This window comes from Bidens hawaiensis, unplaced genomic scaffold (genome assembly GCF_021521415.1).
Source record: "Bidens hawaiensis isolate Kalapana, Puna unplaced genomic scaffold, B.hawaiensis_p1.1 tig00033844_1, whole genome shotgun sequence".
In the NCBI taxonomy this organism is placed as follows: domain Eukaryota; kingdom Viridiplantae; phylum Streptophyta; class Magnoliopsida; order Asterales; family Asteraceae; genus Bidens; species Bidens hawaiensis.
Genome location: NW_027495822.1, coordinates 15,188 through 27,096, shown reverse-complemented (window position 1 = coordinate 27,096; position 11,909 = coordinate 15,188). Strand labels below are relative to the sequence as shown.

Here is an 11,909-nt window from a genome sequence, read left to right as displayed (position 1 = left end):
CTTCGATCTCGCACATCAAGTGGTCATCCACGTACGCTTGCCACGACATCTTCTTCCGATTGTTTTTGTTTTGTGATTTACAAATGCTTATTATTGTGACCAAAAGAAATGGTTCAAGGTGGATTATTATAGGAAGAATGAGGTGGAATTATTATTATTATTATTATTATTATTACGGAAAATTCTTAAAATGATCCGTTGTAGTTGAGATTTCAAAAACGCCCCTAGCATATTCACTTTTTATTAATTCGAGAAATAGCTATATGTGAAGATAAGTTTGAGGTCCAAACTCATCATGTCGACGAGTTGAAGGTCAAAACTAGAGGTGCAAACGAATCGAGCTACTCGAGATCGCCTCGTTAAAAAGCCCAATCGAGCCGAGTCTAATCGAGTCCAAGCTCAAGCCTAAAAGTAAGCTTGTTTAATAAACGAGCCCGAGCCCCAGCTTCATTGATCGAGCTCGAGCCGACTCGCGATCCTAAACGGGCATGCCATTTATATGGTTGTTTAATATATATTTAATAATTATTAATTAATATATATAATGTTATGAAAAAAATAACTAAATAATATATATATATAATAATTATAAATATACAAAAAAAAATAATTAATAAATAGTAAACGAGCTGAGCTCGAGCTCCATATAAGTTAAACGAGCCGAAATCGAGCCTAGTAAGCTCGGGATCGGCTCGGCTCATTTACACTCCTCGAAACTCATCATCACGATGAGTTTTGAATGCCTACCTGTTGGTTTTTTATTGGTTTTTAAAACTAAATCGTTGGCTACGTAAATCTCATTGTCACAATTGGATTTGAAGTGACTATTTTTGGAATTAGTCAAAAGTTAGATGCATTTTTAAACTATTTCGCCTAAAATGAATTACTTTTAAGAATTTTCACTTATTATTTTTATTGGTATGTTGGTAACTTGGTATGGACTGGTCATGGCCCCCATGTAAATGGTCACCAAATTTGGTACACGTTGCTTTTAAAAGTATTGCGTTTTATTAAAAGTATTTATTTTAGTGATCAACATAGACCGGTCACACAAGTACATCGGCTGAAAAACTCTACTCACATTCGCAATAGTGTAGAAAGCGTTGGCGACCCAACCCATCATCAATTACCGGGGAAACTACTGTCCGAAGGCCGACTATGGTAAATCATGTGACTCGTGCACGACATTTTGTCGCAAACAAGATTTGAACCAGTGACTTCCACTAGAGCAACTCTTCAGGGTATCGCTTGTTTTGTCTGGTTAGAAATTATTAAATTGCATATATTTATGTATTAAAAAGAAGTCATGGGAAATATGGAATTCAAACTTTACGAAATATGTTTCCTTCTATTAAGCTTAATTCTTTTTTTAAATCTACCTAAATATGTTCCTAAATCTACAATAACACTCAATCCTCAATATGATTAGACGATACACTTACTATATACACATCATGATATTGCTAAGCTAGAATCCCTTGTTTCTCTCTTTTATATAAGTTTTAACACATGTGATTTTCTTCAATAGGTCAGCTAAAATAAAAGTATGGTTTCTAATCAATAGTTGAGATCCTAATTCTTAATGATGATTGATGATCAACCCCTATGTTACATACACCATGTACAAATGTTAGTTCTTTTTATTAAAAATCAACTTTTTAGTTAACAAGCACCACTTCTTTTTCATGAAAACTAATAATCATGATAATATATTTTGTGTTGGTTGTAATTGACCTTTCTTTTTCTAGGAAATCAACAATAGAGATATGAGGTCCCATCACTTTGTAAAGGATGGATTTTAGTTATTTGAATGGCATAATCAACACCAAAATATTCCCCACAATTTATTCTCTAATATATTTGTATTTATGACATCATATATTGGTTTTGATCTTTATAAGATATCCAGTCCCAAATATTTTTAGCTTAAAAGATCAACATGATAACATAACAAAAAATAAATAATAAAATTTGATGATACTAGAAACCATATATATTTTATTGAAAAAATATTATATCTTACTTGTTTTATAATGAAAGGCTTCTTGTGCCCATACATTTTTACTTGTTGTATACAAGATTACAATACAAGATTACAAGTTGATGAAAAAAGCTCCACATATCATGAATAGGATGCTGTCTTCATCATTGCTTTGCAAATGCTCACCACTACGCTACATGATATGTTGTACCTTTTATTCCTTTAATTTGAGAAAAGCAAAAAATGAATATAAATAAATAAATAAATCAAGTATAAACATATATCATATTAAATTATACGTTTGTATTAAAAACTAGATTAAAATCCGATGTATTACACGAAATGAATGTTGTGTACTTGTGTAAACCAACAATTCGTGCATGTGACAACCAAAGTTATTTATTTATAATAACACGATTAGATGAAAAAATTTTATGTATTTATTTTATGTTCGCATGTCATATATTTTGAAATAAACCAAACTCCAATAAAAATAAGAAAAGATATGATGCATGCTTATACATTCTAGCACATTATGACGAAACATAAACTTAAAATAGATCGCAAAATTATTATTACAATGATAAAAACCGTGTACAAATGAACGATTGTTGTTTGCATTATCACAGTGATAAAAACTTAGGTTACGTGTATATACTCACTTATAAATATATCTAATTAAGATTATTATTCTCATGATTTTCTGTAATAAATGTATTGAATATCAATGCATAAATATTTTTTGCTTAATTGATGTTTCCATCAACCAAACAAACAACAGAAAACAAAAATATGGAACACATTTGTATCATAAACAAAAAAAGATAAAGTACAACGAGATTTCTCTTATTTACATAATAGTATAATATGCCATCTTGTGACCCTAATTATCACATAGAGTAGATAATATCCAACTTTTGAACATATTTGAATAACAAGTTATTGAACATATCGATTCGTTAATAACGATACAAATAACCTGGCATATAACTTAACGATACAAATAACCTGGCATATAACAAGGATGCGGAGATCATAGCTCCAAATAAACAGTGAAAAAAACCGTTTGTATCCTCGTATTCAAGACTATAGACACATAAGTACTACGAGTAATGATAACAACGTGAATCACATGCCCTGGTCCACAAGATAATCACCCAACCTTCCCACAACCATGTTGCATTGACCGGAGCTACGGGCTCTTCGTAAAGCCCAAACACCATGGCTTGACCGGTTTTTTTTATGCAGATCCCTCCAGCTCCCTGTAGTTTCAAATATTATTTACCCATTTGACCTACTAAAGATAAAAGCTAACACATATCAACCAGGCCCGTCCCCGAGAATTCTAAAAAAATATGGGCCCAGAACGAGTAAAAAAATGACCCCTAAAATATATAAATTCATAAACATATATATGATTTAAATTGTTGTGATAACAATAAGCAAAAATAAATACTTTTGCAAAATGATATAATTTAAATACTTAAACGAATCATGAAGCTCTACTATCATTCTCAATAACCATAATGTTCCCGCCTCGCGTCCTAAACTAATTCAAATGTTAATTGGTTATTGAGTTTAAAATACATATTTATAAGAAAGTGAAAAAAGGTAAAAATAAAGGGGCCCTCTGGATATTAAGACATGGGTGGTCGCCCGCCTCGTCTCTCCCTGGGTTGGCCATAATATCAACATGTTAATAAAGTAAACAAGCTGAAATTGCCTTCTTTCCACGAACAACAACTCCAGCCTCGCCCTGTAGCACCATGTACTTTTGACCAGCAAGAAATAAACCAGTTGGAGCAAGGGTACCGGTTTCATCAAATTCTTTGATGATAGCTTTAATTTCCTCAGGTTTAAACTGCACATAAAATGATTTCATGAAATAAAAAATTTGTAGATTTGGTTCCGTTACAGTTTCGCCATTTGAGTTTAATTTTTTTGGGTTGAAATTTCTAAAAAAAAATTGGCCCAAAATAATGAATTTGGGACTAAATCATTTTATTAACTAATTGCTTATTATAAATTTGGGCTAACATATTTGATATACATTTATTTATTAAATTCTTATAAATTATTTAAATAAAAATTGAAAATCTATAAATTCGGTTCGTTCTTGCAGCTTTTTTGGTTTTGGTTTTTTCAGTATGTGTTTGGCTTAGTTTCCATTTTTCGGTTTTCCGTTATTTGAATTTGAAATATTTGGACCGATATAAAAATTGGCCAAACATAATGAATTTGTATCTAAATCATTTAGTTAACTAATAACTAATTTATTATTCTACATTTTGGAAAAGGTATATGAATTACATATTTATTAAATTCTAATACATTATTTAAACCAAAAATGAAAATATATAAATCCGGTTAATTTTTTTTCCAGTTTTTGTTACATGCAAAACAAAAACCAAATAGTCGGTTTTTGTTACAGGTTTCATAAAATGAAGACAAACCTGAGGAAAGGAAGTGCTCTTAGCCCAGACAGTGCCGTCAACCCCGAAGATAGCGGCCGAGCTTAGGTGCTGACCGCTGCCATCAATGTCACACATTAAGTGGTCATCGACATAAGTTTGCCACGACATTTTAAGACAGTTTTTATGTAAAAATTTTACGATTTGTTAATAATTTGCAAATGTGTTTGTTATGAGGAAGTGTGTGATTTAAAGTTGAATTTGAAGAGAAGCGATGTTGTCGTTATTGTTGATGGTTTGTATTTAATTGCCTATAATATATTATATTATGTTTCGACTTTGTTTAAGGACAATGTGTTACCAAAATATATATGAAATGATGCTTGTAACATGAGTACATGACAACTAGTTGTTAAGAATAATAACTTTATATATGGTTAGTGATGCTTAAATACAATAATTTTATATATTACAAAGTTTAAAGTAGGGGTGTAAACAACCCGAGCAGCTCGCAAGCTACTCGAGATCGGATTGATAAAAAGTTTGAAACGAACCAAGTTTTTTCAAGCCCTTGAATGGGAAGCTCGCTTAAGCTAGTCGAGCTTTGACTTATTTAAGGTTTTTCTTAGACTATTTAAAAATAAATAGAAAGGTATATAAGTTAATTAATTAATAAAAAATGAGTAAAACCTGAGCATGATAAAAAGGGCCCATGAGCTGAGCAACTCGAGTTTTAGAGAGAGTTCGAAACGAGCCGAGCTCAGACTTGACTTGACTCAACTCGTTTACATCAACAAAAATAGCTTTCATAAGATATTGACATCGACGAATCACACCAACAAAAAGAGCATTCTCTATAATCGTCCTTTTCTGACATACGGGAATGTGAATAGGCAATTACACTCTTTTAAGACGTGGATATCGCTAGCAATACATCAATATTTTTATCTTTTTTACCAACACCTAATCTATTCTATTAACTAACACCAACTAACCGAACACTACACCATTTTGTTGAGAGAATGAGAGGAATACACCTCACCACCGGGAACTGTTGTGGTTTAATGTCATGGGCACCATCACCATCAACGTCGGCATCGCCACCCACACACACGTTATCGTCCCCTGGTCAACATCTAGAGCATACATCATTCTCTCACTCAAGTGTTTTAGTTATTATGCTAGTATGCTACTACTATTCATGTTAATCATGAGAATTAGTAAGTTTGTTTATGTACTTATAATATTTGCGATCAAATATATATTACAACCTTTATCACATTCTTTTGACAACCACCAGACTTGAACCCTTACCATTTGAAAAAAATATAACCGAAACTTTTAAAAAACAGTTATTAATAACGCATTTTGAACAACTTTCAACATATTTTTTAAACCAGAATCTATCATTAATAAGAAACAAGTCAAAACTACTGACTTAAGAATAAGAAATACAATGAGACACCGCGGCCCGTGGGTATAAATCAGTTTTGGAAATTTGATTGTTTTCAGGGGATGTAATATAATGGATTTGGAAGTTTAAAAGATCTGTCTGCTCTTGCAAAACCAAATAAATCACTCCACTGGTCGCCCGAGCTCCCTCGTACCCGATAGCCTGCATCTACTAACTCCTGTCTCTTTTCAGATTTGTACACGGTAGCTGTTTTACCTATATCTGAATCTCCCCTGTTTCATTAATAAACATATCAAAACTGTGAAACGCGCTTGTTGGACAATGATAGAATATTTTAAAGGTGAGGTATTAAACGTTGAAATACAGATATAAAACCGTGCGACGATAGAATATTTTTAAATCATGAAAAATGTTCGGTCATTGTAAAGACGAACTATAAAAAATCGTTTAACCGACAAATAAAACATGTAAAGCGGACCTTTTTCCAAGTTTAGTGTTTAAAAATATAGTTTGTTAAATATTTTAATTAGTTGAAAAAAAAAAGTAAAATGAAGGAAATAAAAACCATTATTATTATTTATGGAATTATGGCTAGTGATTTAGTGCTTATAATAATTAATAAAATATTAAAAAATTGAATAGTAAGTTTGTGAGGAGGATTTAATCCTCTTTTTAATATATATATATATATATTAATATGAGAAGTAATATAATTATAATAATATTGTAGGGTTTTTAGGCCTGTAAACGAGCCGAACGTTCAGTGAACTGTTCGGTTGGAAGTCCCTTTATGTTCATTTATTTAATAAATGCACGAACGAACAAACAAGAACACCATGTTTCCGTCATTCATTTACGTTCATGAGCATTCGTTTATGTTTGTTCCTATCTGATCGTTTATTTGTGTTCGTTCGTTCATTTGTGTCCGTTTGTTTAACCAATTTAACAATTAAATTATATAGATTTTTAAAAGCAACTAAATATGTTAAGTAAATAAAAAAAAACACATGTATGTTATGTACTTAATGTTTTATATTCGTTTGTTCATATTTAATTTAGTGTGTTCATTTACGTTCGTGAAATTTTCGTTTAATTTTTACGAACAAACATAAACGAACACAAACATGCTCATTTTTTAAATGAACGAACATGAGCACAAATATTTGTTTGATTACCTGTTCGTCTTGGTGTTAGCTTAAAGTTAAATAAATAAACACGAACACACCCTTGTTCCATTGTCCGTGTTCATTCGGTTCGTTTGCAGGCTTAGGTTTTATATATAAATTACCTTAAGAAAAGCTTTTCAAAGTTAGTGTATCCAGCATACTGGAGATTCCTGTTAGTAGCTTCTCTTTGAAATTCACTTCGGCCCGTTAACAAGAAAATCTTGAATCCCAACTGTAGAAGCTCTGTGTATAATTTGTAACTTGCAGGTAAGGCGGGTGCCTCGGCTAAGTCAACCCAATCATCAAACGACTGCTCGTTAAAGACCTGTGATCTGTTTAGATAAAAAATCGATCTAGTCAATAATAAAGGATATTATTATGTTAAAGCATAATAATAAACGACTGCTCATTTAAGGTTTCTCTCCATATATAAAATGATTAAAACATATATAAATTAATGAGAATATAATAAACGAGCCGAATCCGAGCTTGAAAAAACAGCTCACGAGGCGAACTCGAGCTTTAGAAAAAGAGCTCGAAACAAGGTGAGATGGGAGCTCTCATATGTCAAAACGAGCCACCCATAATTCACATTGGTCAACAAGTCAATCCAATGACACTAAAACATCTAACGTTAGATGCATCATGTGTTAAGACTTAGGATTAATCATCTAATTTTGACTTTCAAAGGCATCTAATTTTCTAGCTTACCCTTACCTAATTTTCAAGCTTGAGCAGCTCGTTTATTTGTAGAGCCCAAATCGAGCCTCAAATAAACTTGTTTCGTTATCAAGCTCGAGCTTTAGAAAAAGTTATACCTACCCACCTAAATCCTGTCGACCCGCCTACTTAATAATAATCTCCCGACTAGATTTTCAACCAACCAGTTCACGCCACATGTCAATATCCGGTCGAGACGCCCCGACTTAAAAAAAAGGAAAAAAAAAAAACAGGTGGGCCCACAAGATATCTTTGGTTCATGTTCCCCGCGGCCTGCCAGGTTTCAACCGGACCAACAAGGATGTCCCCAGCGTCTCGCCGGGGACATCACTGACAAACAGGACTGAAACTTGGCAGACCGCTGCAAACATGAACCAAAGATATCTTGTGGGCCCACCTGCTTTTTTTTCCTTTTTTTTTAAATCGGGGTGTTTCGACCGGATATTGACATGTGACGTGACCTGGTTGGTTGAAAAACTAGTCGGGAGATGATTATTAAGTAGGCGGGTCTACCGGATCTAGGGTGGACATGCTAGGGGAAGGGCCAATTCCAAATGTCATTAATAATAATAATAATAATAATAATAATAATAATAATAATAATAATAATAGTCCGCCCGCACCTGACTTATTTCGATTCTTATTAAGATTAACATGATCAAAGACATCTAATATTATAGCTTACATACCCGTATCCATGATCGACATAATAAGGCAAATTAGAGACCAACGTCTCATCAATATCAAACACCCAGGCATCCAAACCATCACCGGAAACATTCACCGTCTTCGCATACTCCACCGCAGTCTCACCAACCACCTCCGAATCCGACCAGTACCGGTCACCATTCATATACTCCTTCACAAATTGAACACACCGCTCCGGCACAAGGTACCATACACCGGCATCGTTAGCTTCGATCGAAAACTTCCAGCTTTCACAATACAAATCGTTGGTTTTACGGTGGGTGTCGGAATAATAAGCCGGTGATCGGTGATACCCACGTGGCAACCGGATTAATCGTTCGGATGAAGAGGCGTTGGTGATGGAGAAGATGAGGAGGAATGTGACGGCGTATTGGCCGGAGTTCATGGTGGGACCACGTTCTCCGGTATGGTGGCTTCGCCGGATTTGATATTCAACGGCCAATAATGGAATGGAATGGAATAATATTAATATGTTAGGTGTATTGCTTGTATGATAATATGAATATAAATAATTATATATCGTGGGCCAATCTTCAACTACTTAAAGTACATCTTATATTATTATATCTATACATAAATAACATAATTGATTTTACTATTAATAAGAAAAATACAAATGCAATAATAAATAGGATTAACATCTTTTTGGTTGCTGTTGATCTCGACTAATGAATTAGCTGATATGTAACTATCTCATCTTTTACCATATTTTTTCTCAACAGTCCGTGACTAGTAGAATTCTAACGCATTAGTTGTAGAAAACCCCACATTTTTTATGAAAAACTCTACATTTTTGTCCCAAACATCTTTGTAACATTGGATCAGACGCTTATGAACCTTTCTTTCTATAGTAAAAGCTCCCGGTTATTGAGGTCTCCGGAACCCTTGAACCATCGTCAAAATCGATTGGTGGTGGTAGTGGTAAGTTGAGTTTTCGGGCAAAGAATGTGACTTTTCCGGATAAAAGCGTTTTTCCGGCGATCTGCAAGTAATGTCGTTAGAATTCTGTTTGTCGCGAACAGTTGCGAACAAATACGTTAAAAGATGAGACCGTCAGCAGCCAACTCGTTAATTGGGGTCGGTAGCGACCAAAATATAATAGTTGGGATTAAAAAGGACAATACATCAAATAAAAAAGTTAGATGCAATTTGTTTTCATGTGGTTGTCAAGCGGGATCAGTTTGTGTCTATCGCTTTAATTGTGTCAGTATATTTTGTTAGTAACGTAACGTAAATGGGGCATTTGCGTCTTTGATTCATCTCACCTCCATCTCCGCCTCCTCCATCGCTATCGCCATCACACCTCTTGCATCACATCTCATCCATCCCACCGCGATAAAATTTTGGTGGAAAAATTTTGCTTGAAAGGATATTTAGTGTAATTTTGAAAGGATATTTAGTGTAACCTTAATTATTGAAATATGCCTTAATGGAATTGGATGAGGTTCTATGAGATTGCTGAGCTCATAATGGATTCATGTCCTTTTTATCATACCAGGAGGTTGTTGCAAGAAAACATGTTAGTCATTTTTTGTGCAATAAAATATCATGTAACTGAGTTAAGTTAACTGGTGCCAGAAATACCAACGAAAACTAGACGTTCAATATGGGTAAAAAATATGCCAACACTAAGATGTGAGGCCGATGGGTTATAATCACAGGTCTCCATGCACACAGTAATCGTGTTATAGTGCGAATCCATAACTCCTTAATTTGTTAACATAATAAAAGTAAACATAATTAACTTTAATTTTGAGGTCTAAAAGACCTAGCTTATTTTTTAGATAATGATGGGCTGGACCCCCCTCGCACCATAGTCATATGTGTACACCTTTCCGTTCCTACTACCATGTTCTATTGAGGCGGCTAAACAATCAGTCATTACGGATTCCGTGCTTATTAAGAAAAAATGATTAGTCTTCGGAAGTTATCATCATTAATGATATGTTCTCAAGCTTTGTGTGTCTCCAACTAGAGGTGCACAAATCGGGTTCAAATGGAAAACCCGAACCGGTTCCAAACCGGTTTTTTTACACCGGGTTGTAAAATGGCACCGGTTCCAATTAAGAACCGGTTCGGTTCCCGACCCGAACCGATGCCCAGATATGCGAACTTTTAAGAACCGGGTAGGGTATGAACCGGAACCGGTTTTTACGTAAAAACCGGTTCCACCGGTTTTTTTTGAAATTTAAAAATTAGAGCCGTTAGGAACCGGTTCCAACGGCTATATAGCCGTTTTTGACCGTTGGAACCGGTTTTTTAACTATAAATAGGTTATTTTCTTACTATGAATAGCAAGGTTTGTTTGTTTACTTGTTAAACCACTTCCAAAACTATAAAACACACTCCAAACCACAATTAACCTTAAACCGACAACAAATGGCAACCAATGATGACGTTGTTATGGTGATCGAAACAACAAGATGCCCCGATGTTTGGGTTCATTACGATTTGTGTCTCATGACCGACTCACATGAGTTGGCACGTTGCAAATATTGCTCGAAGTTTCTTAAAGCAGGGTCCAACTCGATATTACGAAAACATACGAATAAGTATTGTCGAGAGAAAAGAAGATTGGAAGCTAAAAAAACGGAAGTGGGAGAGTCGTCCGGCTCTACAACCCAAAAATAAGTATTCCCGGATTAAAACGACGGACTTTGTTTTTTATGTTTTAGTTGTTATGTTTAGTATCGTTTATGTTTTAATAATGTTTGTAATAGTTAGTTTTAAATAAATAAAATGTTCGTCGTTATTAAAAAAGTAACAAAAATTAATCATGAGTAACAAAAGTAATTATAATAAAACAAATCAAAACTAAATATTAGTTGAACAAGTTACAAATAATTTTACCAAAACAAATAATTACAACTCTTCTTCGTCTTCATTCTCGTCTTCACCCTCGTCTTCGTTATCGGAAGAAACCCCGTCCTCCGCCTCCTCATCATGAATATGACGCTCTATTGGTATTTCGTCTTCAAAGTTCGCCTTGTGTTGTACACGATCCACCGCATCCAAATGGTCCTTTAGGCAAATGCAAACCTCTAGAGACTCGGGAGTTAGTTTTGTTCTTCGCATAGATAACACCCTCCCACTAAGAGAAAAAACCGATTCGGAAGCAACCGTTGAGGCTTGTACGGCAAGCAAATCACGAGCCATGGCGGATAGAATGGGAAATTCGTTTTGTTTACCTTTCCACCAAGCCAACAAATCAATATTGCGAATTTCGTCGACCGTTGCGCCCTCAACATAGTTTGCTCCACTATATCGACCAAGTTCGCTACTTGGTGTGTTTCCTCTTTGCCTCTTAGATGCCGATTCACGAATCCCATTCATCAAGTTTATAAGTGGGTCATTGCACGGCCTACCAGTTGTTTTTTTTCACAAAAGACGATCTCGTGCTTGGACCATACATTTGAAAATAATGGTCATAAAGGTCTTGAAGGTTTTTGTTGAACTTGTCCTTCGCTTCTGTCGACAACTTCGGGTCAATCTCGTGCATACCTAAGTTG

At 34.4% G+C, this 11,909-nt stretch overlaps 1 protein-coding gene across 1 annotated transcript; it reads right to left on the bottom strand.

The window, feature by feature from the left end:
- Window positions 1-5,869: 5,869 nt before the first annotated feature.
- Window positions 5,870-8,871, bottom strand: LOC143585431 (acid phosphatase 1-like). The gene is made up of 3 exons (XM_077067219.1): window positions 8,382-8,871; window positions 7,095-7,304; window positions 5,870-6,078 (listed from the first exon to the last, which is right to left on the bottom strand). The coding sequence occupies exons 1-3, from the start codon at window positions 8,783-8,785 to the stop codon at window positions 5,901-5,903; spliced, it is 792 nt and encodes a 263-aa protein (XP_076923334.1). The 5' UTR covers window positions 8,786-8,871; the 3' UTR covers window positions 5,870-5,900.
- Between the last annotated feature and the right edge of the window lie 3,038 nt (window positions 8,872-11,909).